Source organism: Solea solea, chromosome 14 (assembly GCF_958295425.1).
Source record: "Solea solea chromosome 14, fSolSol10.1, whole genome shotgun sequence".
Taxonomy (NCBI): Eukaryota; Metazoa; Chordata; class Actinopteri; order Pleuronectiformes; family Soleidae; genus Solea; species Solea solea.
In genome coordinates, this window is record NC_081147.1 from 6,425,413 (window position 1) to 6,453,133 (window position 27,721).

Here is a 27,721-nt window from a genome sequence, read left to right on the forward strand (position 1 = left end):
TCCACACGAAACTTCATACGTGACACCAGACCCCGCCCCTGAACACGTCTACGAATGCGAACTTGACCCCAACGCCATGTCGGCCATTTTGATTATCGCGTTTCGCCGCTAAACAGGAAGTGCCCTGTAAATCGCCCAAAAATTTCCCGATTGACCCAAAACTTGATATGTGAGACCATGTGCCCGCCCTGAAAACATATGCAAGACATCACCTGCACACAGGAAGTAGATCCTCTGAAACAGGAAGTGCCCTTTAACTTCACCAAACATTGACCAATCGGCCCGAAACTTGATACGTGGTATCAAGGGCCCGCCCTGAACGCGTCTGCAAGACATCAGCTGCACACAGGAAGTAGGTCACCCGAAACAGGAAGTGCCCTTTAACTCCGCCAAACATTGACCAATCGGCCCAAAACTTGATATGTGAGACCAAGGGCCCGCCCTGAACATGTTTGCAAACCATGACCTGCACACAGGAAGTAGGTCTCCCAGACAGGAAGTGACCCGTAACATTGCCATACGTCGACCAATCTGCACTAAACTTCACATGCGGGATAAGGAACCCGGCCAGAGCCCACGTTATACATGACATGCCGGTAGAGGGTGGCGGCCGCGAGGTCCCGTACAACGCTGCTTGCAGCTTTAATTATTATTATTATTATTATTATTATTTTCTTTCTCTCCACGGGATCTTGAATTTGACCCCCTGAACCTGCGTGAAAACGGACGAAAATTGGCACGCACACCAGAACTGTCGAAAAATTCGATAAAATAGTGTAATTGCGAAAAAACAATGCAAAGTGGCTCAGTAGCGCCCCCACAGGTCACTGCCTATGGAGCAGGCAAAATTTAGTTTCACCGAATTTCCCGAAACTTGGTGGGGCGATTGTTCGGCGCAAGCTGAACAAAAAATCCTTTTGACACCATGACCTCGACTCAACAGGAAGTCGGCCATCTTGGATTTGGCGTCCATCTTGGCGTTTTACAAGTTTCGTAACTGAACGAACTTGTCTGAGGGCGTTCATCGTAGCGACGCGGAAAACGCGTCATATTGTTCCAGACCCATCCAAGATCAAAAGTTATAGAAAACTTTCGCAGATTCAAAGGGGCGTGGCCACGGCAGCCATCGGAATTTTGGCGAATTTCGGCGGCTCGCCACGAAACAACACGTGTGCTATAACTTAGCCATACTTTGGCCTATCCACACGAAACTTCATACGTGACACCAGACCCCGCCCCTGAACACGTCTACGAATGCGAACTTGGCCCCAACGCCATGTCGGCCATTTTGATTTACGCGTTTCGCCGCTAAACAGGAAGTGCCCTGTAACTCGCCCAAAAATTGACCGATTGGCTCCAAACTTGATATGTGAGACCATGGGCCCGCCCTGAACATATCTGCAAGACAACACCTGCACACAGGAAGTAGATCGTCTGAAACAGGAAGTGCCCTTTAACTTCACCAAACATTGACCAATCGGCCCGAAACTTGATACGTGGTATCAAGGGCCCGCCCTGAACACGTCTGCAAGACATCACCTGCACACAGGAAGTAGGGTGCCTGAAACAGGAAGTGCCCTGTCATTTGCCCGTACATTCACCAATCGGCTCCAAAATTGATACTTGGTACCAAGGGCCTGCCCTGAACACATCTGCAAGACATCACCTGCACACAGGAAGTAGGGCGCCTGAAACAGGAAGTGCCCTTTAACTCCGCCAAACATTGACCAATCGCCCCAAAACTTGATATGTGAGACCAAGGGCCCGCCCTGAACCCATCTGCAAGACATCACCTGCAAACAGGAAGTAGGTCGCCCGAAACAGGAAGTGCCCTTTAACTCCGCCAAACATTGACCAATCGCTCCAAAACTTGATATGTGAGACCAAGGGCCCGCCCTGAACATGTTTGCAAACCATGACCTGCACACAGGAAGTAGGTCTTCCCAGACAGGAAGTAACCCGTAACATTGCCATACGTCGACCAATCTGCACTAAACTTCGCATGCGAGATAAGTAACCCGGCCAGAGCCCATGTTAAACATGACATGCCGGTAGAGGGTGGCGGCCGCGAGGTTCCGTACAACGCTGCTTGCAGCTTTAATTATTATTATTATTATTTTCTTTCTCTCCACGGGATCTTGAATTTGACCCCCTGAACCTGCGTGAAAACGGACGAAAATTGGCACGCACACCAGAACTGCCGAAAAATTCGATAAAATAGTGTAATTGCGAAAAAACAATGCAAAGTGGCTCAGTAGCGCCCCCACAGGTCACTGCCTATGGAGCAGGCAAAATTTAGTTTCACCGAATTTCCCGAAACTTGGTGGGGCGATTGTTCGGCGCAAGCTGAACAAAAAATCCTTTTGACACCATGACCTCGACTCAACAGGAAGTCGGCCATCTTGGATTTGGCGTCCATCTTGGCGTTTTACAAGTTTCGTAACTGAACGAACTTGTCTGAGGGCGTTCATCGTAGCGACGCGGAAAACGCGTCATATTGTTCCAGACCCATCCAAGATCAAAAGTTATAGAAAACTTTCGCAGATTCAAAGGGGCGTGGCCACGGCAGCCATCGGAATTTTGGCGAATTTCGGCGGCTCGCCACGAAACAACACGTGTGCTATAACTTAGCCATACTTTGGCCTATCCACACGAAACTTCATACGTGACACCAGACCCCGCCCCTGAACACGTCTACGAATGCGAACTTGGCCCCAACGCCATGTCGGCCATTTTGATTTACGCGTTTCGCCGCTAAACAGGAAGTGCCCTGTAACTCGCCCAAAAATTGACCGATTGGCTCCAAACTTGATATGTGAGACCATGGGCCCGCCCTGAACATATCTGCAAGACAACACCTGCACACAGGAAGTAGATCGTCTGAAACAGGAAGTGCCCTTTAACTTCACCAAACATTGACCAATCGGCCCGAAACTTGATACGTGGTATCAAGGGCCCGCCCTGAACACGTCTGCAAGACATCACCTGCACACAGGAAGTAGGGTGCCTGAAACAGGAAGTGCCCTGTCATTTGCCCGTACATTCACCAATCGGCTCCAAAATTGATACTTGGTACCAAGGGCCTGCCCTGAACACATCTGCAAGACATCACCTGCACACAGGAAGTAGGGCGCCTGAAACAGGAAGTGCCCTTTAACTCCGCCAAACATTGACCAATCGCCCCAAAACTTGATATGTGAGACCAAGGGCCCGCCCTGAACCCATCTGCAAGACATCACCTGCAAACAGGAAGTAGGTCGCCCGAAACAGGAAGTGCCCTTTAACTCCGCCAAACATTGACCAATCGCTCCAAAACTTGATATGTGAGACCAAGGGCCCGCCCTGAACATGTTTGCAAACCATGACCTGCACACAGGAAGTAGGTCTTCCCAGACAGGAAGTAACCCGTAACATTGCCATACGTCGACCAATCTGCACTAAACTTCGCATGCGAGATAAGTAACCCGGCCAGAGCCCATGTTAAACATGACATGCCGGTAGAGGGTGGCGGCCGCGAGGTCCCGTACAACGCTGCTTGCAGCTTTAATTATTATTATTATTCCTAAAAGTAAATCGCATTTTTGAGGCCTTTCCCATACCCCAAAACTCACAGATTTTTGTGACCGCATCAATCCTGGTGTAAATTTACGTCTGAAAGTCGTTCGGGGAAAATGCGTGGAAAATTGGAAGTGGGAGGGGCTAAAAAGTCACGCAAAAAACTTCTATTAGGTCAACTCATGTCGGGTTTCACGTACGTGAACGAAACTTGGTACACACGTTCATTAGGTGGGGACGGTCAAAAAAGTCGATGACGACTTTCCCGTGAAACCTACAGGAAATCCGCCATCTTAGGTTGATTGGCGATTTTTGGGCGATTTTGGCGAATTCGCAGCAATGGTATTTCAACTAACTCCTCCTAGAGTTTTCGTGCGATCACCTTCAAACTTGGTGAGGTCCCTGTGGACCAGTTGAGGAGCTCACGGTATCGAAAGTTCTTTCAAATGTCGCACGGCGCACGAGATAGGGGGCGGCAAAGTTCGTGATGATTCTGATGTTTCGCATCAGAAAAAAAAAACTCTTATAACTTTGCGATGGAAGGTCCGATCCGAACCAAACTTGCTATGATTGATGATGGGCCATGGCTGAAGACGTCTATGAAAAAACGGTGAAGTTTGAAAACAGCGCCTCCTTGTGGTGAAAGAAAATACACAAAAAAAAAGTTTTTTTACGATTTCGGGAATAACTTTTACACAGATAATCGTACCGCACTCAAAATTGGTGACAACAGTCAAAACACATGGTAGATGATGCGTGATCAATATGACGACAAATCGTTTAACGGTGTTGCCATGGCAACGACGCAAAGTCAGATTTTTGGGACAAAAAATCAAACTGCTACAACTTCGCGAATCCTGGTCCGATCTGAACCAAACTTGCTAGGATTGATGATAGTCCGGCCCTAAAGACGTCTATATGAAAATATATAATTTCGAAAACAGCGCCCCCTGGTGACAGCAGACAATATGACAGCTTGTATTTCAATTATCTCCTCCTAGAGCTTTTGTGCGATCACCTTCAAACTTGGTGAGATCAATGTGGACGAGTTGAGCATCAAAAGTTATCAAAAGCTTTTTAAAATATTGTATGGCGTACGAGATAGGGGGCGCCAAAATTGGAGATAATAATAATTTTTCATAACAGACAATGAAACTCTTATAACTTGGCGATGGAAGGTCTGATCCCAACCAAACTTGCTATAGTTGATGATGGTTAGTTGCTGAAGACGACTATGTTGCTGAAACGGTACATTTTGAAAACAGCGCCTCCTGGTGGTGGTAGAAAATTCTAAAAAAACAAACTGTTACAACTTTGCCAATCCTGGTCCGATCTGAACCAAACTTGCAAGGATTGATGACAGTCCGGCCCTGAACACGTCTATATGAAAATATTCATTTTCAAATACAGCGCCCCCTGGTGACAGCAGACAGAATTACATTTATAGTTTTTGATGCTGCTCCAACAGGGATTGTTGTATCCACTTGAAACTTAGTATGTGGGACCCCAGACCCTTCCTCAACATGTCCGTAAAAGGTCACCTCCCTACAGGAAGTGGAACGCCCGAAACAGGAAGTAAAGTCTTACATTGTCCGATTGACACGAAACTAGATATGTGAGTTACTGGACCTTCCCTGAACATGTTTACGGAGACGAACAGGAAGTCGGCCATTTTGAACAGGAAGTGGCCTCTAACTTTGCCGTACGTTGTCCGATTTGCACAAAACCTTATATGTGAGTTACGGGACCTTCCCTGAATATGTTTACGGAGACGCCGTTGACCGAACAGGAAGTCGGCCATTTTAAACAGGAAGTGCCTTCTAACTTTGCCGTACATTGTCCGATCTGCACAAAACCTTATATGTGACACCAGGGACCTGTCCTGAGCATGTCCGTAAAAGGTCCCCTCCCTACAGGAAGTGGAACGCCCGTAACAGGAAGTAAAGTCTTACATTGTCAGATTGACACAAAACTAGATATGTGAGTTACGGGACCTTCCCTGAACATGTTTCCAGAGACGAACAGGAAGTTGGCCATTTTAAACAGGAAGTGCCCTCTAACTTTTCCGTACGTTGTCCGATTTGCACGAAACCTTATATGTGACACCAGGGACCTGTCCTGAGCATGTCTGCAAAAGATGACCTCCCAACAGGAAGTGGAATGCCCAAAACAGGAAGTAAACTCTAAGATTGTCCGATCTGAACAAAACTTGATATGTAAGACAAGGGAACTTCCCTGAACACGTTTACGGACGCGCATTTGACCGAACAGGAAGTCGGCCATTTTAAACAGGAAGTGCCCTATAACTTTGCCATACGTTGCCCGATCCCCCTCGAAATTTGGATCGACATGCGCGGGGACGCCGCTGAAAATAACTAGTACTGAAAATAACTAGTACTGAAAATAACTAGTACTGAAAATAACTAGTACTGAAAATAACTAGTACCGCGCGCGGTGAATGAACGGGTGAGAGCGCGAGGCACGCGGGGAGCCGTGGCACACGGCGACCCGCGTGGGTCGGCTCGAACCCGTTCAGAACCGCGCGCGGTACTAGTTATTTTTATTATTATTATTCTTATTATTCCCCCAAATGAATTGCCTTTTTGAGGCCTTTCCCATACCCCAAAACTCACCAATTTTTGTGACCGCATCAATCCTGGTGTAAATTTACGTCTGAAAAAGGTTCGGGGAATGTGCGTCGAAAATTGAATGTGGGAGGGGCCAATAAGTGCGGCGCCACCTGTCCAAATTCACCATGACCAACACAAATATCGCACATGCACGAAATTCGGTACACATGTGTAGAAGGTCAGGATGAAGAAAAAATTACATTATGACCATGATCCAAACCCAACAGGAAATCCGCCATCTTGGGTTGATTGGCGATTTTTTGGCGATTTTGGCGAATTCGCAGCAATGGTATTTGAACTAACTCCTCCTAGAGTTTTCGTGCGATCACCTTCAAACTTGGTGAGGTCCCTGTGGACCAGTTGAGGAGCTCACGGTATCAAAAGTTTTTTCAAATGTCGCACGGCGCACGAGATAGGGGGCGGCAAAGTTCGTGATGATTCTGATGTTTCGCATCAGAAAAAAAAAACTCTTATAACTTTGCGATGGAAGGTCCGATCCGAACCAAACTTGCTATGATTGATGATGGGCCATGGCTGAAGACGTCTATGAAAAAACGGTGAAGTTTGAAAACAGCGCCTCCTTGTGGTGAAAGAAAATACACCAAAAAAAAGTTTTTTTACGATTTCGGGAATAACTTTTACACAGATAATCGTACAGCACTCAAAATTGGTGACAACAGTCAAAACACATGGTAGATGATGCGTGATCAATATGACGACAAATCGTTTAACGGTGTTGCCATGGCAACGACGCAAAGTCGGATTTTTGGGACAAAAAATCAAACTGCTACAACTTCGTGAATCCTGGTCCGATCTGAACCAAACTTGCTAGGATTGATGATAGTCCGGCCCTAAAGACGTCTATATGAAAATATTAAATTTCGAAAACAGCGCCCCCTGGTGACAGTAGACAATATGACAGCTTGTATTTCAATTATCTCCTCCTAGAGCTTTTGTGCGATCACCTTCAAACTTGGTGAGATCAATGTGGACGAGTTGAGCATCAAAAGTTATCAAAAGCTTTTTAAAATATTGTATGGCGTACGAGATAGGGGGTGCCAAAATTGGAGATAATAATAATTTTTCATAACAGACAATGAAACTCTTATAACTTCGCGATGGAAGGTCTGATCCCAACCAAACTTGCTATAGTTGATGCTGGTTAGTTGCTGAAGACGACTATGTTGCTGAAACGGTACATTTTGAAAACAGCACCTCCTGGTGGTGGTAGAAAATTCTAAAAAAACAAACTGTTACAACTTTGCCAATCCTGGTCCGATCTGAACCAAACTTGCAAGGATTGATGACAGTCCGGCCCTGAACACGTCTATATGAAAATATTCATTTTCAAATACAGCGCCCCCTGGTGACAGCAGACAGAATTACATTTATAGTTTTTGATGCTGCTCCAACAGGGATTGTTGTATCCACTTGAAACTTAGTATGTGGGACCCCAGACCCTTCCTCAACATGTCCGTAAAAGGTCACCTCCCTACAGGAAGTGGAACGCCCGAAACAGGAAGTAAAGTCTTACATTGTCCGATTGACACGAAACTAGATATGTGAGTTACTGGACCTTCCCTGAACATGTTTCCGGAGACGCCGTTGACCGAACAGGAAGTCGGCCATTTTAAACAGGAAGTGCCCTCTAACTTTGCCGTACGTTGTCCGATCTGCACAAAACCTTATATGTGACACCAGGGACCTGTCCTGAGCATGTCCGTAAAAGGTCACCTCCCTACAGGAAGTGGAACGCCCGAAACAGGAAGTAAAGTCTTACATTGTCCGATTTGAACAAAACTTGATATGTAAGACAAGGGAACTTCCCTGAACACGTTTACGGAGACGAACAGGAAGTTGGCGATTTTAAACAGGAAGTGCCCTCTAACTTTGCCGTACGTTGTCCGATTTTCACGAAACCTTTTATGTGACACCAGGGACCTGTCCTGAGCATGTCTGCAAGAGATGACCTCCCAACAGGAAGTGGAATGCCCGAAACAGGAAGTAAACTCTAAGATTATCCGATCTGCACAAAACTTGATATGTAAGACAAGGGAAGTTCCCTGAACACGTTTACGTACACGCACTTGACCGAACAGGAAGTCTGCCATTTTAAACAGGAAGTGCCCTATAACTTTGTCATACGTTGCCCGATCCCCCTCGAAATTTGGAACGACATGCGCAGGGACGCCGCTGAAAATAACTAGTACTGAAAATAACTAGTACTGAAAATAACTAGTACTGAAAATAACTAGTACCGCGCGCGGTGAATGAACGGGTGAGAGCGCGAGGCACGCGGGGAGCCGTGGCACACGGCGACCCGCGTGGGTCGGCTCGAACCCGTTCAGAACCGCGCGCGGTACTAGTTATTTTCAGTACTAGTTATTTTCAGTACTAGTTATTTTTATTCTTATTATTCCTTAAAGTAAATCGCGTTTTTGAGGCCTTTCCCATACCCCAAAACTCACAGATTTTTGTGACCGCATCAATCGTGGTGTAAATTTACGTCTGAAAAAGGTTCGGGGAATGTGCGTCGAAAATTGAATGTGGGAGGGGCCAATAAGTGCGGCGCCACCTGTCCAAATTCACCATGACCAACACAAATATCGCACATGCACGAAATTCGGTACACATGTGTAGTGGGTCAGGATGAAGAAAAAATTACATTATGACCATGATCCAAACCCAACAGGAAATCCGCCATCTTGGGTTGATTGGCCATTTTTTGGCGATTTTGGCGAATTCGCAGCAATGGTATTTGAACTAACTCCTCCTAGAGTTTCCGTGCGATCACCTTCAAACTTGGTGAGGTCCCTGTGGACCAGTTGAGGAGCTTACAGTATCAAAAGTTTTTTCAAATGTCGCATGGCGCACGAGATAGGGGGCGGCAAAGTTTGTGATGATTCTGATGTTTTGCATCAGAAAAACAAAACTCTTATAACTTTGCGATGGAAGGTCCGATCCAAACCAAACTTGCTACCATTGATGATGGGCCATGGCTGAAGACGTCTATGAAAAAACGGTGAAGTTTGAAAACAGCGCCTCCTTGTGGTGAAAGAAAATACACCAAAAAAAAGTTTTTTTACGATTTCGGGAATAACTTTTACACAGATAATCGTACCGCACTCAAAATTGGTGACAACAGTCAAAACACATGGTAGATGATGCGTGAGCAATATGACGACAAATCGTTTAACGGTGTTGCCATGGCAACAACGCAAAGTCGGATTTTTGGGACAAAAAATCAAACTGCTACAACATCGTGAATCCTGGTCCGATCTGAACCAAACTTGCTAGGATTGATGATAGTCCGGCCCTAAAGACGTTTATATGAAAATATTAAATTTCGAAAACAGCGCCCCCTGGTGACAGCAGACAATATGACAGCTTGTATTTCAATTATCTCCTCCTAGAGCTTTTGTGCGATCACCTTCAAACTTGGTGAGATCAATGTGGACGAGTTGAGCATCAAAAGTTATCAAAAGCTTTTTAAAATATTGTATGGCGTACGAGATAGGGGGCGCCAAAATTGGAGATTATAATAATTTTTCATAACAGACAATGAAACTCTTATAACTTCGCGATGGAAGGTCTGATCCCAACCAAACTTGCTATAGTTGATGATGGTTAGTTGCTGAAGACGACTATGTTGCTGAAACGGTACATTTTGAAAACAGCGCCTCCTGGTGGTGCTAGAAAATTCTAAAAAAAGAAACTGTTACAACTTTGCCAATCCTGGTCCGATCTGAACCAAACTTGCAAGGATTGATGACAGTCCTGCCCTGAACACGTCTATATGAAAATATTCATTTTCAAATACAGCGCCCCCTGGTGACAGCAGACAGAATTACATTTATAGTTTTTGATGCTGCTCCAACAGGGATTGTTGTATCCACTTGAAACTTAGTATGTGGGACCCCAGACCCTTCCTCAACATGTCCGTAAAAGGTCACCTCCCTACAGGAAGTGGAAGGCCCAAAACAGGAAGTAAAGTCTTACATTGTCCAATTGACACGAAACTGGATATGTGAGTTACGGGACCTTCCCTGAACATGTTTCCGGAGACGAACAGGAAGTCGGCCATTTTAAACAGGAAGTGCCCTCTAACTTTGCCGTACATTGTCCGATTTGCACAAAACCTTATATGTGACACCAGGGACCTGTCCTGAGCATGTCCGTAAAAGGTCACCTCCCTACAGGAAGTGGAACGCCCGTAACAGGAAGTAAAGTCTTACGTTGTCCGATTGACACAAAACTAGATATGTGAGTAACGGGACCTTCCCTGAACATGTTTCCAGAGACGAACAGGAAGTTGGCCATTTTAAACAGGAAGTGCCCTCTAACTTTGCCGTACGTTGTCCGATTTGCACGAAACCTTATATGTGACACAAGGGACCTGTCCTGAGCATGTCTGCAAAAGATGACCTCCCAACAGGAAGTGGAATGCCAGAAACAGGAAGTAAACTCTAAGATTGTCCGATCTAAACAAAACTTGATATGTAAGACAAGGGAACTTCCCTGAACAAGTTTACGGACACGCATTTGACCGAACAGGAAGTCAGCCATTTTAAACAGGTAGTGCCCTATAACTTTGCCATACGTTGCCCGATCCCCCCCGAAAATTTGGATTGACATGCGCGGGGACGCCGCTGAAAATAACTATTACTGAAAATAACTAGTACTGTAAATAACTAGTACCGCGCGCGGTGAATGAACGGGTGAGAGCGCGAGGCACGCGGGGAGCCGTGGCACACGGCTCCCTGCGTGGGTCGGCTCGAACCCGTTCAGAACCGCGCGCGGTACTAGTTATTTTTTGTTTTGCTTTTTATTTCTGTGTACAATATTGTGTAATTATACCTTACTTGTAACAGTGAAAAGCTAATAAAAATATTGTTAAAAAAATAGAGTGTTCCTAGTTATTCCATGGCTGGGCATATTTGTTCTTGCCTCAAATATATATATATTTAATCTACATTATAATTCTTTCTCTAATAATATTTAACAGGCTGTACAGCTGCCCTTACATTATCGATGACAGTGTTGTGACATAATCAGTTATGACATAATGCCTTTGAACAACAGGATTCCGAAGTAGGAGTCTCACGTTCCACAGTTTGAAGGCTTCGAGAGAGAACAGGAACAGATACAGAGGGCGTTTCTGCAACGTGACTGATGCCAACTGCCGTAAAACACCAAGAACACCCTCAAGAACTACAACTGATTCTCTGTTTTATATGAGCTGTCAAGCACAATGCCTCCGAAAAAGAAAGGTGCGGGTAAAAAGCCTGCAGAAGTGGACAGACAGAACCTGGGGGGGCTCATAGAAGAGGTTGAGCACCTTCGTAAGGAGCTGGATAAGGAGAGGAAAGATAAAAACTACTTTCAGCTGGAGAGGGACAAGATCCACACCACTTTGGAGGTCACAGAAAGAGAACTACAAATATTTAGGCTAGAACTGAAAAATTTAGACATTGAGATAGAAGAGGATGAGCGGTGGCATCAAGCAGAGATTGAGCTGTACAAGCAAAAGGCAACATACCTCCTACATGTACAACAAAAGACAATCTCTAAGGTAAAATCACATTTTTCCATCTCCACTAGCCAGCGATGGGAAGAGCAAAAATACCATGAGGATGAGCTCAAAAGCACAATACATTGTACCATGAAAAACATAAAAATGGATTATGACCATGTTATCAAGGAGCTTGAACTGAAACATGAGGAGGAAAAGATTCACACAAGGAACAAATTTGAGGAGCAACGTGCAGAAATTCGAGCCACCAATGAGAAAAGATTACAACTGAAAGAGTTGGAGGAAACAAGGAAGGAGGAGCTCAGGGACATAAAGGATCAATGGAAGAGGCACATTGCTACTCTCATAGAAGACCACAACAACTCTCTCAAAGCTTTAAGGGAGTGCACTACAGACGTACAGCCCACAGTGGATAATTGTGAATCACTTAAGACAGCTATGGACAAAATGAATATGTCACTAAAGCAGAAAAACACTGTGAAAAAAAATATTTTGGAAGATAATAAATGTCTTGCTGAGCATCTCCTGAACGTCGACAAGGACGTTGTTCAAAAAGAGCTAAAAGTCAACATACTCAAAAGTATTCATTCTACCGTCTATCAAAACTTCAAAGAAAAGCAGCTGAATGCTCGCAAAACAGAATATGAAGCACTGAAACAGAAATTCAGAAAGCTTCAAATGGAAAGAAATGAACTCTGCAAGTCATTGTCTCAGGAAATTATAGAGATGAAGCATAAAGCAGGTCTGAAGAGTGTGCAGCTGGAGACAGAGCTGAAAGCCACTGAAGATCGCCTGGAGATGCAAACTTGTTCTAAATCAAACTAATTTAATTTGAAAGGTTTTGTGATATTGCTATGATGTTATAATTTTTTTTGATTGATTGAACATAATCTCTCACAGATGTTTGGAATATCAAGTAACAGCTTCCCTGACTTGCTTTTATGGTCACTGCTGTTTTCCCTGATTACAGGCATGCACAGTGAACATGTGACTTTAATACCCACATTTTTTTCTGACTCCAAAAACATTCTTTCTCTTTCGGCTTCACCCTTTTTAGGGGTCGCCACAGTGAATCATCTGGAGGGCAGCATTACACGTCTCAGTATACAGCCTGCTGAAAATGATTAGAAGACAAGCTGCTTAGACTCTTCAGATGTGTGAATGACAGAATTAAAAGATTCACAGTTACAGTTATTGTGACATACACACAAACACACCTTTTTGTTATCAGTCGTTCCCATCGTAGTAACTGTCTTAACTAACAGTTGTTTTAGGGTCTTTTTTTCAACTCTCACAATGTTTCTGTCATCAACTGCTCATGTTTTCCTTGGTCTACCTGTTTGACATCTGTTGCTTAGCACACCAGTGTTTTTTCTTCTTCAGGACATTCCAAATGGTTATACTGGCTATGGCCAATGTTTGTAAAATGACTGTCACGAAGCGTCAGCTCTGTTAGTGTTTTTGTTCTGCTTAGTGTAGTTATTGTTAGTTTAGGTTTAAATTCATGTTAAGTTCATGTCCCTTTTGGTGTGGGTTTAATTTTCACTTCCCCTTTTATTTTGGTAAATGTCATGCCTTCCTGTCTCATAGTTTCCTAAGTTGTTTTGACACATCTCCCCTAATTCCCTGATGCACTTCACCTGGTGATCCTTAAGTAATCACTCGCACCTGTCCTTGATTCCCTCTCCCCATATTGTGTCCCCAGTTCCTTTGTTTTTTGCCAGTGTGTCGTTTATGCTGTCGAGAGAACACGTCAGAGTCCAAGCCTGTTTTGCCTTTTGATTCATGTCAAGTCAAGTCAAGTTTTTCCTTCTGTGAAGAAGTGATTTTGTTTTCATCAGCGTATAGTCAAGTTTAGTTTTTTCCTTCTGTGAACAAGTGATTTTGATTTTGCCTGCTTTTTTCAAGAGAAAAATAAAGACTCTTGAAATCATTCATGGTGCCTCCTGTCTCGTGCATTTGGGTCAAGGCAGTGTATTCACTGTTCCTAACAATGATTGATTTCCCATCTTCTCTCAAATTCACAATTGCTTTGTTTTTCCCGCTTAGACAGTGCTCTGGTTTTCATGTTGGTTCCACTTCTAAATGCAGTCAGCACATGCAAAAAAACTATCCTACCCAATCGGAAACATGTAAAAGTACTTTAACGGAAATATGTTCCGCAATGTACCCACTGTGTATTTTTTGTAGGTTTTTGCACAGTTTACAGCAACTTTTATTATTATCATACAGTATATATCCATGAAATGACGAGCTGAGGCGGATTAACATTTTTAAACGACATTACAATTAATTTAAGACTAAATATAACATTGTAAATGTACCACGTATCAAAACATTTTATATTAAATGCTCTAATGTCACAGTAAACTGACAGCAGCTGTTGCTGTGTTACTCCCATCATGCCTCTGGCTGTTCATGAACATGCCAAGCAGAGAACGCGGGCAGCTCATTCACATAGCTGAGAGGCATTATGGAAGTACCATAAGCAATTACTTCATAAAGCTAACATCAAATATATGCTTCAATATGAGTTGTCGTCTGCACAATTGTTTATTTGGAGTCAGAACCATTTTATAAACATTACAAGTTCTTTGCTTCAGGCTAACACGGATTCCTCTCCACTCCAGACGTATTGTAGTGATAATTCACAAAGTTTGTTGTGGGTGTGATCACACTGAGTGACCAATCAGAGACGCTTGCAGCCCTAGTTTTTTAATGCTGATGAACATTAGGGAAAAAGCAATACTTCAATAAAATCTGAAGCAGGTAGCGACATGGAATTAAAAAATATTGAAATTAAAACATTTACAATTCTGCCTTCATCAGGTCATCATCATTCTATTCATCAATGTTTATTTTTAATTTGAGTATGGCGTAAACTTGTAGATTTGAATACACTCATCTGTAGCTCTGAGACTTCTTTTTCCTCTTGGTCATGTGGCTGTAGCAGCTGAGCAAAACGAACAGATCCTCTTGAAGCTTTATTGGTGCTGTGGTCATTATTATCTTCCTCAGAGTCTCTGGATTAGTGAATTTCACTGTTTGTATTTCATCTGGTTTGTCCTTCAGGATTCCATATGTGTTGACTACAAATTCAGTGAATGCTGGATGAAGTGTGATTTTGTATCCCAACTGTTTTAACTGCTCCATGAGGTCAGTGTACCTCTGATTGAGATACAATCGATAGCCTTCATCCACCTTCCCTGACAATGGATGTGTGCTAATATCTATGATCTTGTTTGGTATGTTAGCTATTGTGAAACCATAAAACCTCTTTCGGCCCTGGAAAACATGTGACAGAATACTTCTATCCAGTTGGTGGGCAATCTCTCCTATTATCCTTTCTTTGACATCATGAGGATATTCAGCTGGGCAGCCAAGCTCACTTGTGTCGATGCAGATTGAGTTTTGAATTAAAGACCTGTAGTCAGCAGGGGATGAGGTTCGGTGTATGTGTTTGCTTTGGTGCAAAGGTTTTCTGAACTCTCTCTCATCACAAAGGGTCTGACACAGATTGGGAGGGTTCCCTGCTGACTCCGTCAGAATATCATTGAAGTTGTGAATCCAGCCTGTCAGGTCGCTGACCAGCAACTTCATCTGCTCATTTTTATGTTCAAGTTGCTCATTTTTTGATACCAAGCCAGCAATGGTTTGCTCTGGGTCCATTGTCAGGCTTCCAGTTCAAGAGATGAATCACAGTGTTAAAGTCAACTTGTGTGCCAACTTGTTTTTAATTGATGTTTTACTGCAGTTGGCGTCAATTATAATACTGCATATTTGCCTTCTTCTCTGTCCCTTTGCCTCCTCCTTTACTACTCGTTTGTATTGGTGTTTAACAAATTATTCTTCCTTTCTTATTCTAATAACAATTTCCAGCAGGCTGTACACCGAGGTGCAATGCCACCCCCAACAATCTTCAGTGTGAAAGCTGTCCTTAATGCTGTTGCACTTAAAAGGATCAAAGACTTTAAAGAACGATACATTCAGAAGATAGCAGTGATGGGGCATTGTGAATTCCAAGAGACACAGTGGAAATCTTCATCTGTGATTTTGGACTTCAATTTGTGGAGTCCAGTATTGCACCTTAGTGTACAGCTTTGCCAGAATTTATTGGAAGAAGGAGAAATTGAAAACATAGTGACACAGTGCACCAAAAGAGGTCTTGAATCTTTAACACATTGAAAAAAGGGACAAAAATAAGTGGACAGAAGATGGTAAAATAGAGAACTGGGAAGAAGGATAAGAGGATAAGACTGATGAGATGAGGATGAGCAGCACTGCAGTAGTGGTGCACTGGACTACTCGGTGTATACCCAGTTAGCAATTCTTCACCACTACCTCTTCTCTCCATTGTTACTCATATGTTGTTACCAATATCTGCCCTTTTCTGTTCTTGCTTGGCTTATCCTCCCTTCAAAGTTGTTTTTAAGTTAGATTTCCATGTCTTTAAGTAGTTTTTCTATGGGATAAAGCTGACTGGGAGGGACCGGTTCTTTTAAGCAGCCACATGCCCAAGTGTCATTGTTTTGCCTATTTTTCACACAAACTAAAAACACACAACACAGAATAATACTTTTGTAATGCACGGTTAGTACAGAAAGGTGACACTTATTTACTCTCAGGTTGGGCCGATCAGAAGAGGCAAGTTCGCTTGAGGATAGATTGGACCCGGACAAAGTTTGAAAAGTAGCGCAAAAGGTTTTATTACTTCACCCCACGGAGCGGGAGTAATGTTTTTGGTGGCTTTGTCTGTGTCTGCACTTGCAGTATGAGCAACAGAGGCTTGTTAGTACAACTTTTTAAGAATGCTAACCCTGACATGGATTTGAACAATCTACCTTCTGATCTGGAGTCAGATGCTCAACCATTGCACCACAGAGTCTGTAAGACATATAAGCCGACATGGGGCGTGAATCGGGTGAAGTCTGCCATCTGATTGCCTCGTTGACAATGTTTCAACATGTAAATCCACAAGATAAAATAAAACATTCAGTATTCCTAAACCTCTTTTTCTTAAAGTAGAGGTAGAATGGTCAGAATAATATGAGATACACTTTTTTCCACGTGCACGCGGATGCACGTTTTACGACCGATTTACGACGCGAGTGTGATGTGCATGATCCATTAGTGGTGGGGGGGGGGTCTCTTTGTATAGGGGTACGGAAATGTAATAAATGCACATTTGGTGAGGGGACTTTATTTTAACATTCATGGCAAGTATACTGTGTATTTGTGACAGATTGAATGGTTTGACTCCGGTGGATGCCACATTTTCTGGGTGCCACCTAAGCATGATGGCCTTCTGCTCTTTGTTGGCTAAGAGGCTTGTCCTGTTGTGGCAGCACGAGGTATTGGGAAATGCCTTTTAAGGCAGTATTGATAAATGTAATTGTTGCCAGACAACGCCACCCTGGGAATTTCACCCAGGGATTTCTTATAAGTGGACTAACCAAAATGAAGGAAGGCACGGAGGTCCGTTATGCAACGAGACAGAGACAGCAGTTCGATAATACAAAATACTTTTATTTATACAAATTTCTGTTTTAAAAATAATGTAAAAAATTACTCACTTAAGGGGACATAAGGGGAGCCAATCAGTGCTGAGACCTACGGTGAAAAACTGTATCCAAAGGAAAAGGGGATCCCAGGAACACCACACGTGAAGCAAATAAAAGTAAAAAAAACAAAGAAGCTACCAAGTGCAAACACAATACAAAGGGAACACCGTGACCAGGACACCAATCCACCACCGTAGGCTCAGCACCTGAATGGGGGGCGACCAGAGAGCAACCAATTAGAAAAAAAACAAATAATGAAACAAAACAATAACTAATAACAAAAGAGAAATCAAAGAATTAAATGTACAGGATCTATAACAATGACAAATTAGCAAAATTCTATATAACTACAATTGAAATGCAACCCATAATAACCCAAAAATAAACTCAAAACTAACAGAATAATCGTATTTATGGGTTGCAACAAAACAAATTATAAAAAGAAATTAAAGAAATGACCACAAAGGAACAAAATCAAATGTGTATTCCCGCACTGTCCTCTCACGCAAGTACACACCCACACACACAGTTTAAGATGTGCCTGCACCAACAATAGGTGACAGCGTTACCGAGCCACCGCTTCGCCCTGGGAGCAACGGGAAGAAGCACGAACATTCTCGCCAGCCGAATAAGCGGACAAGGCGCTCAGAACCCGAGTCGGCCCTGGCGGAGTGGTGAGTGTCCGACGTAAGGCTAATCAAAGTCAAGCGAAACAATTAGTCCCGCAAACACACAGTTCCAGTGAGGCACAGCGATCAGTCCAAATGATTTCTTTAAAGGAGGCAAAGAAGGCAAGAAACAGAGCAGAAGTAAAGCAGCAGCAGTTCTACGGGCGGATTTGCCGGTGCTGCGCCGCTACAGTCAGTCACCCTACAATAAAACAGAAACACTGAGCAACTTACGAATGGCTGGAGAAGGAAGCTAAGAACACTGCACAGCGTGCTCCCCGAGAGCGACCAGCGGCAGACAGCAGCAACACCCAAGCGAACCTTTATGAAACAATAACATTAGCACTGAATGGGCGACATACGAGAGAAATACTGGTGACGCGACCCAGCCTCCAGCAAGCAAAAGGCTGACAGGTGCTTTACGCCCGCCTTTATGTGGCAGTCTCCCACTGTGATTGGGTAGAACTGCAGCACAGCTGACAGTTACCAGGACAACTAACTACATGTTGCCACACTGTTTAAATGGAAAGATGCTCTCCCCCCAACATATGGGCAATGGATTCGGGAGGTTATGAGTCATGTTCATGTAGAAAAAATTAGATACACTGTGTTACGTCCCAGCTCATTAAGAGAAAGTAACATAAAACCAAGGTGGCATCTGGTAAAAAAAAGAATTTATTCAACACTGGAGTTGATAATAAGTTACGAAAAGGCAAACAGAAAAAGGGCAGAGGATGCTGTTCTAATAAAACAAGAATCAACTGAAAAAGGACTCTTCAAAAGGAAGAGCTAGGATACGGTCACAATACAAAATGAAACTCCACTTGAAAGTAACTAAGATTCACTTTACAACAAATAACCCAAAAATGACAAGGGGGAACAGCATCTCTAAGCCTAGTGTCAATAAACACAACAAATGAATCCTACATGCAGACAGAATCAGTTTTTAAGTTATACGGCCCTAAACTCAATTTCTAGTAAGCCAAACTTTCAATAATATGCCACTCAGCATTACTTGAGACTATACTCAAACACAAGGTCACACAAATTCTACTCTGACATAATAACATTGATGATTTTGCAAGCATTTTGTGTTACTGTAACAGATTGTTCTCTGTCCCTCTGTGAGGATGTTGTGTTGGTGGACTTCCGCTCTTCTCTTGCTCTATGCAGTTAATAAAAAGTGGTGACTTACACTGACCTCGACCTCTCGTCTCTCGTCCAGTTATTGTGGTGTCCACATTCTGCTTATGTATAGTTTAGACGACCTCTGAGGACTCTCTAAAGCTGCTGTTGGAGTTCTCGTGTGCGTAGAGGCTAGGGTGGCCATTTCCACAACACCAAAAAGGAGGACACTTTGCGGCATTTAGTGAGGAAAGAAAAATCGCAACATACAACTCTAGTGTACTCCCCACGACAATACAATTTTGTACATGATAACGATGGTATCATGATACAGTGATTCTGAGATACTCTGTTCATCACAGGACAATTTATCTATGATATATCATGATGCATGTGTAACAGAAGGCGAAAAGTATTTGTATTTATTCAAAACATCTGTCTTGCAAAGTGCAGTGCCACAAAGCAGAACATTTATGGCCTTGAATGTGCAATTTAAATTTATATAAAAATAAATAAATAAATGCAAAAAATATACATTCCAGTTCTTAATAAGCATATATAACTTATTTTATGTAAACAACAAAAGACAGTAAGAAGAAAAACTTTTGCTTTACTTTACTTTTGCTGACAAACGTGTGCTCTTTTGACCATTCGGCATTAAATGAGGTCTGTCTTTTCGGCATGTTAACATTCAGTTAATGAGATGAGTGACACAGCTAGCACATGGGAACAGGGGCCGGCTTGTTTACATTTTCAACCAATGAGAAATCAGAGAATTGAGTGACACTGCTTTTAGCCAATCATTTTTAACCTTTTTTTTTTTTTAACCGAAAGTCTTACAACATTGGACGATATGCAGCATAGCGTTCAGGTGCAACTCCAAAAAGGAGGACAAATGCCGGACAAGGCATTTAAATTCCGGACTGTCCAGCCTAAATCTGGACGTATGGCCACCCTAGTAGAGGCTGTTGTTGTGCCGTTACATGTGTGTTTGCTAGCTTAGCCGCTTCAGTATAGCTAGCTAGCTTCCCATGCATCGCGCTTTGAAGACAGAGTACGACTGCGTTGCCAACGTGTGGTACGGAGACGAGGACCCTCTTAAACCTGATGGTGGGGCGGCTGTGAGACGCTCGCTCGGCGGTGACGTTAAAGTGGATCTGCCTGATCCTTTCCCCGGTGACAGGAGGCAGAGTTTCCTCAGCTGGGTGAGGCAGTTGGAGGTGGCTGTCAGAGCCACTACAGGTGATAGCCACAGCTGCAGTGTGGAGCTAGTGAGGATTCTCCCTACTCGACTTAATGGACTTAAGCTTTTGGCTGATGGGGTGGTGGAAGAAAGTTGCAGCCCCTGGGCATCTCCAGTAGTGCTGAGTAAGAAAGGGGGACAGTTGAGATTTTGCATTGATTATCGTCATCTCAATGCAGTGACAATCAAGGACTGACACCCTCTGCCGAGAGTGGATGACAGCCTAGATGCCCTGGCTGGTTTGCTCTGGTTCACCACTCTCAATTTTTCCAACCGCTACTGACAGGTGGAGGTGGCCGAGGAGGACCGGTAAAAGACGGCCTTTACTACCGGTCAGGGTCTGAACCAGTGGCGGGCTATGCCCATGGGTTTGACTAACTCCACGGCCACTTTCCAACGTATGATGGAGCTCATGCTGAGGGGTCTGCCGTGGCATATCTGTATGGTGTATCTTGATGATATACTGGTTTACAAAATGCTACTCACTCAGGGGGGTGAGTGGGACACCTATGTGAAGCATGTGGCTTTTGCATATAACACCTCTAAACACGACAGTACCCGATTCACCGTGAGGCCCGAGTTCCAGCTGAGGTTCTGGTGCCCTCTAGTGTTCTGGACACTCAGGGCCCTGGGTCTCTGGCCTTATCGGGTAGTGCAGGCACTAGCTTTAATGACGATGCGGCTTTGACATACTGTATTGTCAACCACATGACGATACAGTCCCAGTGGAGTGGGCTCAGGTGGTTTACCACAACAGGCTGAAGTCGTACACTCTGCCAATGCCTACTGTCAGGCTGTTCCTACCGCCCCTGCTGCCTTTGGGTCCGCCCCTGTTCTCAGAGCTCCCCTGACCCCACTGGTATTAGATCAGCTTCCGGTTGGAGAGGGGGAGTCTGCATTGAGTGGGGGTTTGGACTTTGAGGCCGTGTGAGGACGTAGAGGTCGTGTGGTGCGGCCTCCTCCATGTTTTCATGACTATGTCCTGTTTTGAGTTCTTTGTTTTGTTTTGCTGTATAACTGGGGAAGAAGTTGATTGTTCACTGGGTTTTATATGAAAGTACATTTTTGCCTTTGTATTTCCTGATGTGTCACACACTATACCTCATAGTGATGAGTGTTTAAAGTTAATCAGAGAGGCATTAGTGTTGAACTAATGTTACAGATAAACTGTCTTTGTTTATCTGTTACTTTATCTGTTACCTTATACTGTATGTCTTTGTACTTTATGTCACTGGTCACTGGTTTTATTCACAAGTATTTTATTTTTAATATCCTTCTTTTTGCAGTTTATATGGACATTGTAAAGCTGTACATGGAGGGAAATATGTTTACTGACCCTGTAAAAAAGTTTAACTTTTCATTTGCTACACCGCTACAGTTCTCTGAATGCTTTATGTCTTATGTCCTGTTTACAGAAATCTTTATACAGATGACTCTCAAACCAGATCACTTTCAAACCCAGATGATAAGAAGGATGACAGCTCTTCCACCAGTCACAGTGTAAGGTATGTTATCAGTCAGACTATAATCTCTTTACAGTCACAGACAGACAAATATTGCTCTTCAGGTGAATCATGGCTATGTTTTACATAGCTGTACTACACAATTCAATTCTTAAACTCTAAATGTACAATATTTTTCTTGTGTTCTTTTGTTTCATTCAGAACAACTGCTTTGTCATTTTCAGTCGTCCAGTGTATGAGGCCAGAATTCTGCCCACTGCACTCAACTACAATGTCCACAGTGGACATTGTAGTTGAGTGCAGTGGGCAGAATTCTGGCCTCAGACCAATGCTGAAAACCAAAGAAGATAAAAATGTGTGTCTTTACATTTGAAATATTTCCTTTCACTTCATGGATAGACACGTTCATTATATTACTGTTTTGTACGTAAGTTATATTTGTTGACATGTTCACTCAGTGTCGTATGTCATGATAGGTAACAGATATTAATGTTTGTAATTACAGTTTCAGAATGCTGTAGAAGAAAAACACCAGCAAATATAGCGTGTATGTCCTGAAAGTAGAGAAGACCTAAACCTTCATCCCTGAGCTACAAGTAAGGACCGTGCAGAGGACTCAACACTGGAGTGACGACACATCAGCATCAGAGACTTGGACCAGGTGATCACGGAGGGCCTGGTTTAGTTCAACCCAGCGGTCAGTGCTGATGCAAACAGAAGTCAGGAGAGGTCTGGGTAAGTGACAGACATCTGAATGTCTTTACTGCAGCATATCAACAACAATCATACACTGAGTTGATTCTAATATATGACATCACTATCTTCAACAGGACCTGACTTCCAGACTGATGCTGATGTGGACTGAAAACAGCTGGAGCGCACCACACTTTTGTTACACAACAATAAACCATAAATCATGCGACTTTTTTTTCTGTTACAGTATAGATATTTATGTGATAGTATTGAAATGAATACAGCGCATGTATCTGTTCATCTTTTACTATTTATTTTCTCATCAGTTTGAACCAGAAAAATATCCAGGTATAAATACAATATAAGTACATTAGTGTCACTAAATTAGTGTTTTTACTGGACAGTCTGAAAATACACATGGCAATAACATGGTTACGCTTCTGTCCAGCCGGATGCAGGTTATACACTGTGTGCATCGGCTGTGTTTACCATGTTGATTCTAACATATATACAGATAAATATCACTGGCTCTGTTACATTGGCACCATATCTATGGTTTGGTATAAACATATAAACACCTAACACACCATAAGTTCTCTATACCTATCACAGTAACTTGGCCGGCGGCTAACGTGACTCATCGTGTACAGATAGCTTAACTTAAGCATTAGCGTCAGCTTCTGAGTTACAGGGATAAATTACAACAAAACATAACATAAGAAAGCAGGAATATTCGGCCAACTTCCTCGCCATCTCTATAACTCTGTGATGTTAATCTTTTATATGTCTATTTTACCAGTTTCCCTTCTGCTTACCTGAAAATACACATGGCAATAGCATGGTTACGCTTCTGTCCAGCCGGATGCAGATTTTACACTGTGTTAGAGTTCCCAACAGGGCGGGCCGGCCTGACAAACCTGATGGGGCCCGCGGGTTACGCTGGGTACGGTCCGAAAAATTCTGCAAATAAGGCAGGTTGGGTCGGGCCTCGGGCTTCCTTTTTTCCCCTCATAAAACACATTTCTTGCAGTTTGTAAATTATATGTTGATTGATGTGAATCATCGGTGTTCACGTGTGGTGAAGAGTAAATCTGGCTGCCTGCTTGATGGAGAGGGGCAGACCTGACGCCCCTGCATGCGCACCGGTTTTGCCACAAAGCTGCAACATTCTGCCCGCTGCCCGCTGACTAAAGGGGAAATGTACAACAGTATGTGAAGTCCCGCCTGTTAGCTGCGCAGCTAAACACAGCAGCTTATCAGTTTGTAAAGTATCTTGATAATGTATGTTATAAATTGGTTCTATATAAATTGAACATATGAAATACAGGATAAGGTAGGGTCCCCCCAGTGTCTGTGAATGTACACAAACCTTCAAGGCAGTTACTGGGAGCAGTGTTGTAGTTTTACATGGTTTGAACCTAGCCTCAGATTTTCCTCTCCTGGTCTGTAGTTATGTCCCTAGTTGGCACAAGAACACCAGTTTACCCCTGACACACCAGCAGAAGGTGGGTTATCATCCCCGCACTGATGCATCAGCAGGGCATCAAAAACTAGACCTGGTTTAGTCTCCAGCAACTGAGTTAGATATCTGTGCTCCTCCAGTCATCTTCACCACAATTCTTTGAACATAAAACACAGAAGAGAGAAAAATCAAGTGTTTATTTGATAGACAAAATGACAATGTACTGCATGTTATGGTTAGTAGATTATTCAGTATTACAATAACAAAAGTATGGAACATAGTTTGGTCTGTGCATAAATATTAGTCTCTAATATTAAATCCCTGCTTTTCATATAATCATTCAGCTGAAGTTACTCAGGAAACAACTGTCAGGAAACAATGAGATAACACATCAAAGATTTCACTCACGCATTATTGCTACTTTTTTACGATTACGTTGATAACAGCTAACCCGCAGTTAGCGCTCAAATGCTAACAGGATATGAAAAAATACCAATAAGTTTTGTTATCATACACGTCTATGATCTATACAATAACAATTTACTCAAGTAAAACGTATAAACGTGTCTTTATATGGGAACCTCATCTGTTGATACGGTCACAGATGACAAGGGCGGCATTTGATCAGCGGAGGCAACCTTAGGGAAGGGGTGAGCAGAGGAGCGTTCCTTCATTGTAAATTTCAGCCTTTCCTCTAGATTTTGCCTGGAACTACAAACTTCCCCTTTAATATTCACATTTAAGAAGCTGAAAAATTACACAAAGTAGAAAATATTCACATTTAAGAAGCTGAAACATGTCAAAGTCGAAAATATTCACATTTAAGAAGCTGAAAAATGTCAGAAAGTAGAAAATATTCACAGTTAAGAAGCTGAAACATGTCAAAGTAGAAAATATTCACATTTGAGAAGCTGAAAAATGTCAGAAAGTAGAAAATATTCACATTTAAGAAGCTGAAAAATGACAGAAAGTGGAAAATATTGACATTTAAGAAGCTGAAAAATGTCAGAAAGTAGACAATATTCAGTTAAGAAGCTGAAAAATGTCAGAAAGTAGAAAATAATTCACATTTAAGAAGCTGAAAAATGAAAGAAAGTAGTAAATATTCACACTTAAGAAGCTAAAAAATGACAGAAAGTAGAAAATATTCAAAGTTAAGAAACTGAAAAATGTCAGAGAGTAGAAGATATTCACATTTAAGAAGCTGAAACATGTCAAAGTAGAAAATATTCACATTTAAGAAGCTGAAAAATGACAGAAAGTACAACATATTCATTGTTAAGAAGCTGAACAATGACAGAAAATAGAAAATATTCAGTCAAGAAGCTAAAAAATGTTCAGAAAGTAGAAAATATTCAAATTTAAGAAGCTGAAAATGTCAGAAAGCAGAAAATATTCACAGTTAAGAAACTGGAAAATGTCAAAAAGTCGAAAATATTCACAGTTAAGAAACTGGAAAATGTCAGAAAGTAGCAGATATTCACATTTAAGAAGCTAAAAAATGAAAGAAAGTAGAAAATGTTCACATTTAAGAAGCTGCAAAATGGAAAAAAAGTAGAAAATATTCACATTTAAGAAGCTGAAAATTTCACAAAGTAGAAAATATTTATGAAGCTGAAAAATGACAGAAAGTAGAAAATATTCACAGTTAAGAATCTGAAAAATGACAGAAAGTGGAAAATATTCACATTTAAGAAGCTGAAAAATGTCAGAAAGTAGAAAATATTCAGTTAAGACGCTACAAAATGTCAGAAAGTAGAAAATATTCACATTAAAGAAGCTAGAAAATGTCAAAAAGTCAAACATTTTCACATTAAAGAAACTGAAAAATGTCAGAAAGTAGAAGATATCAACATTTAAGAACCTGAAACATGTCAAAGTAGAAAATATTCACATTTAAGAAGCTGAAAAATGACAGAAATTAGAACATATTCATAGTTAAGAAGCTGAACAACGACAGAAATTCGAAAATATTCAGTTAAGAAGCTGAAAAATGTCAGAAAGTCGAAAATATTCACATTTAATAAGCTGAAACATGTCAAAGTAGAAAATATTCACATTTAAGAAGCTGAAAAATGACAGAAAGTAGAAGATATCAACATTTAAGAAGCTGAAACATGTCAAAGTAGAAAATATTCACATTTAAGAAGCTGAAAAATTACAGAAATTAGAACATATTCATAGTTAAGAAGCTGAACGACAGAAAGTCGAAAATATTCAGTTAAGAAGCTGAAAATGTCAGAAAGGTGAAAATATTCACATTTAAGAAGCTGAAAATGTCAGAAAGTAGAAAATATTCACATTTAAGAAGCTGAAACATGTCAGAAAGTAGAAAATATTCACATTTAAGAAGCTGAAAATGAAAGAAAGTAGAAAATATTCACAGTTAAGAAGCTGAACAACGACAGAAAGTAGAAAATATTCAGTTAAGAAGCTGAAAAATGACAGAAAGTGGAAAATATTCACATTTAAGAAGCTGAAACATTTCAGAAAGTAGAAAATATTCAGTTAAGAAGCTGAAAAATGACAGAAAGTGGAAAATATTCACATTTAAGAAGCTGAAAAATGTCAGAAAGTAGAAAATATTCAGTTAAGACGCTACAAAATGTCAGAAAGTAGAAAATATTCACATTAAAGAAGCTAGAAAATGTCAAAAAGTCAAACATTTTCACATTAAAGAAACTGAAAAATGTCAGAAAGTAGAAGATATCAACATTTAAGAACCTGAAACATGTCAAAGTAGAAAATATTCACAATTTAGAAGCTGAAAAATGACAGAAATTAGAACATATTCATAGTTAAGAAGCTGAACAACGACAGAAATTCGAAAATATTCAGTTAAGAAGCTGAAAAATGTCAGAAAGTCGAAAATATTCACATTTAATAAGCTGAAACATGTCAAAGTAGAAAATATTCACATTTAAGAAGCTGAAAAATGACAGAAAGTAGAAGATATCAACATTTAAGAAGCTGAAACATGTCAAAGTAGAAAATATTCACATTTAAGAAGCTGAAAAATTACAGAAATTAGAACATATTCATAGTTAAGAAGCTGAACGACAGAAAGTCGAAAATATTCAGTTAAGAAGCTGAAAAATGTCAGAAAGGTGAAAATATTCACATTTAAGAAGCTGAAAATGTCAGAAAGTAGAAAATATTCACATTTAAGAAGCTGAAACATGTCAGAAAGTAGAAAATATTCACATTTAAGAAGCTGAAAATGAAAGAAAGTAGAAAATATTCACAGTTAAGAAGCTGAACAACGACAGAAAGTAGAAGATATCAACATTTAAGAAGCTGAAACATGTCAAAGTAGAAAATATTCACATTTAAGAAGCTGAAAAATTACAGAAATTAGAACATATTCATAGTTAAGAAGCTGAACGACAGAAAGTCGAAAATATTCAGTTAAGAAGCTGAAAATGTCAGAAAGGTGAAAATATTCACATTTAAGAAGCTGAAAATGTCAGAAAGTAGAAAATATTCACATTTAAGAAGCTGAAACATGTCAGAAAGTAGAAAATATTCACATTTAAGAAGCTGAAAATGAAAGAAAGTAGAAAATATTCACAGTTAAGAAGCTGAACAACGACAGAAAGTAGAAAATATTCAGTTAAGAAGCTGAAAAATGACAGAAAGTGGAAAATATTCACATTTAAGAAGCTGAAACATTTCAGAAAGTAGAAAATATTCAGTTAAGAAGCTGAAAAATGACAGAAAGTGGAAAATATTCACATTTAAGAAGCTGAAAAATGTCAGAAAGTAGAAAATATTCAGTTAAGACGCTA

At 41.6% G+C, this 27,721-nt stretch overlaps 1 protein-coding gene across 1 annotated transcript; it reads right to left on the minus strand.

Annotated features, from left to right (window-relative positions):
* Positions 1 to 14,390: 14,390 nt before the first annotated feature.
* On the minus strand, positions 14,391 to 15,566 carry LOC131473056 (speriolin-like protein). The gene has a single exon (XM_058650574.1). The coding sequence runs from the start codon at positions 15,385 to 15,387 to the stop codon at positions 14,620 to 14,622; it is 768 nt and encodes a 255-aa protein (XP_058506557.1). The 5' UTR covers positions 15,388 to 15,566; the 3' UTR covers positions 14,391 to 14,619.
* Positions 15,567 to 27,721: the final 12,155 nt, after the last annotated feature.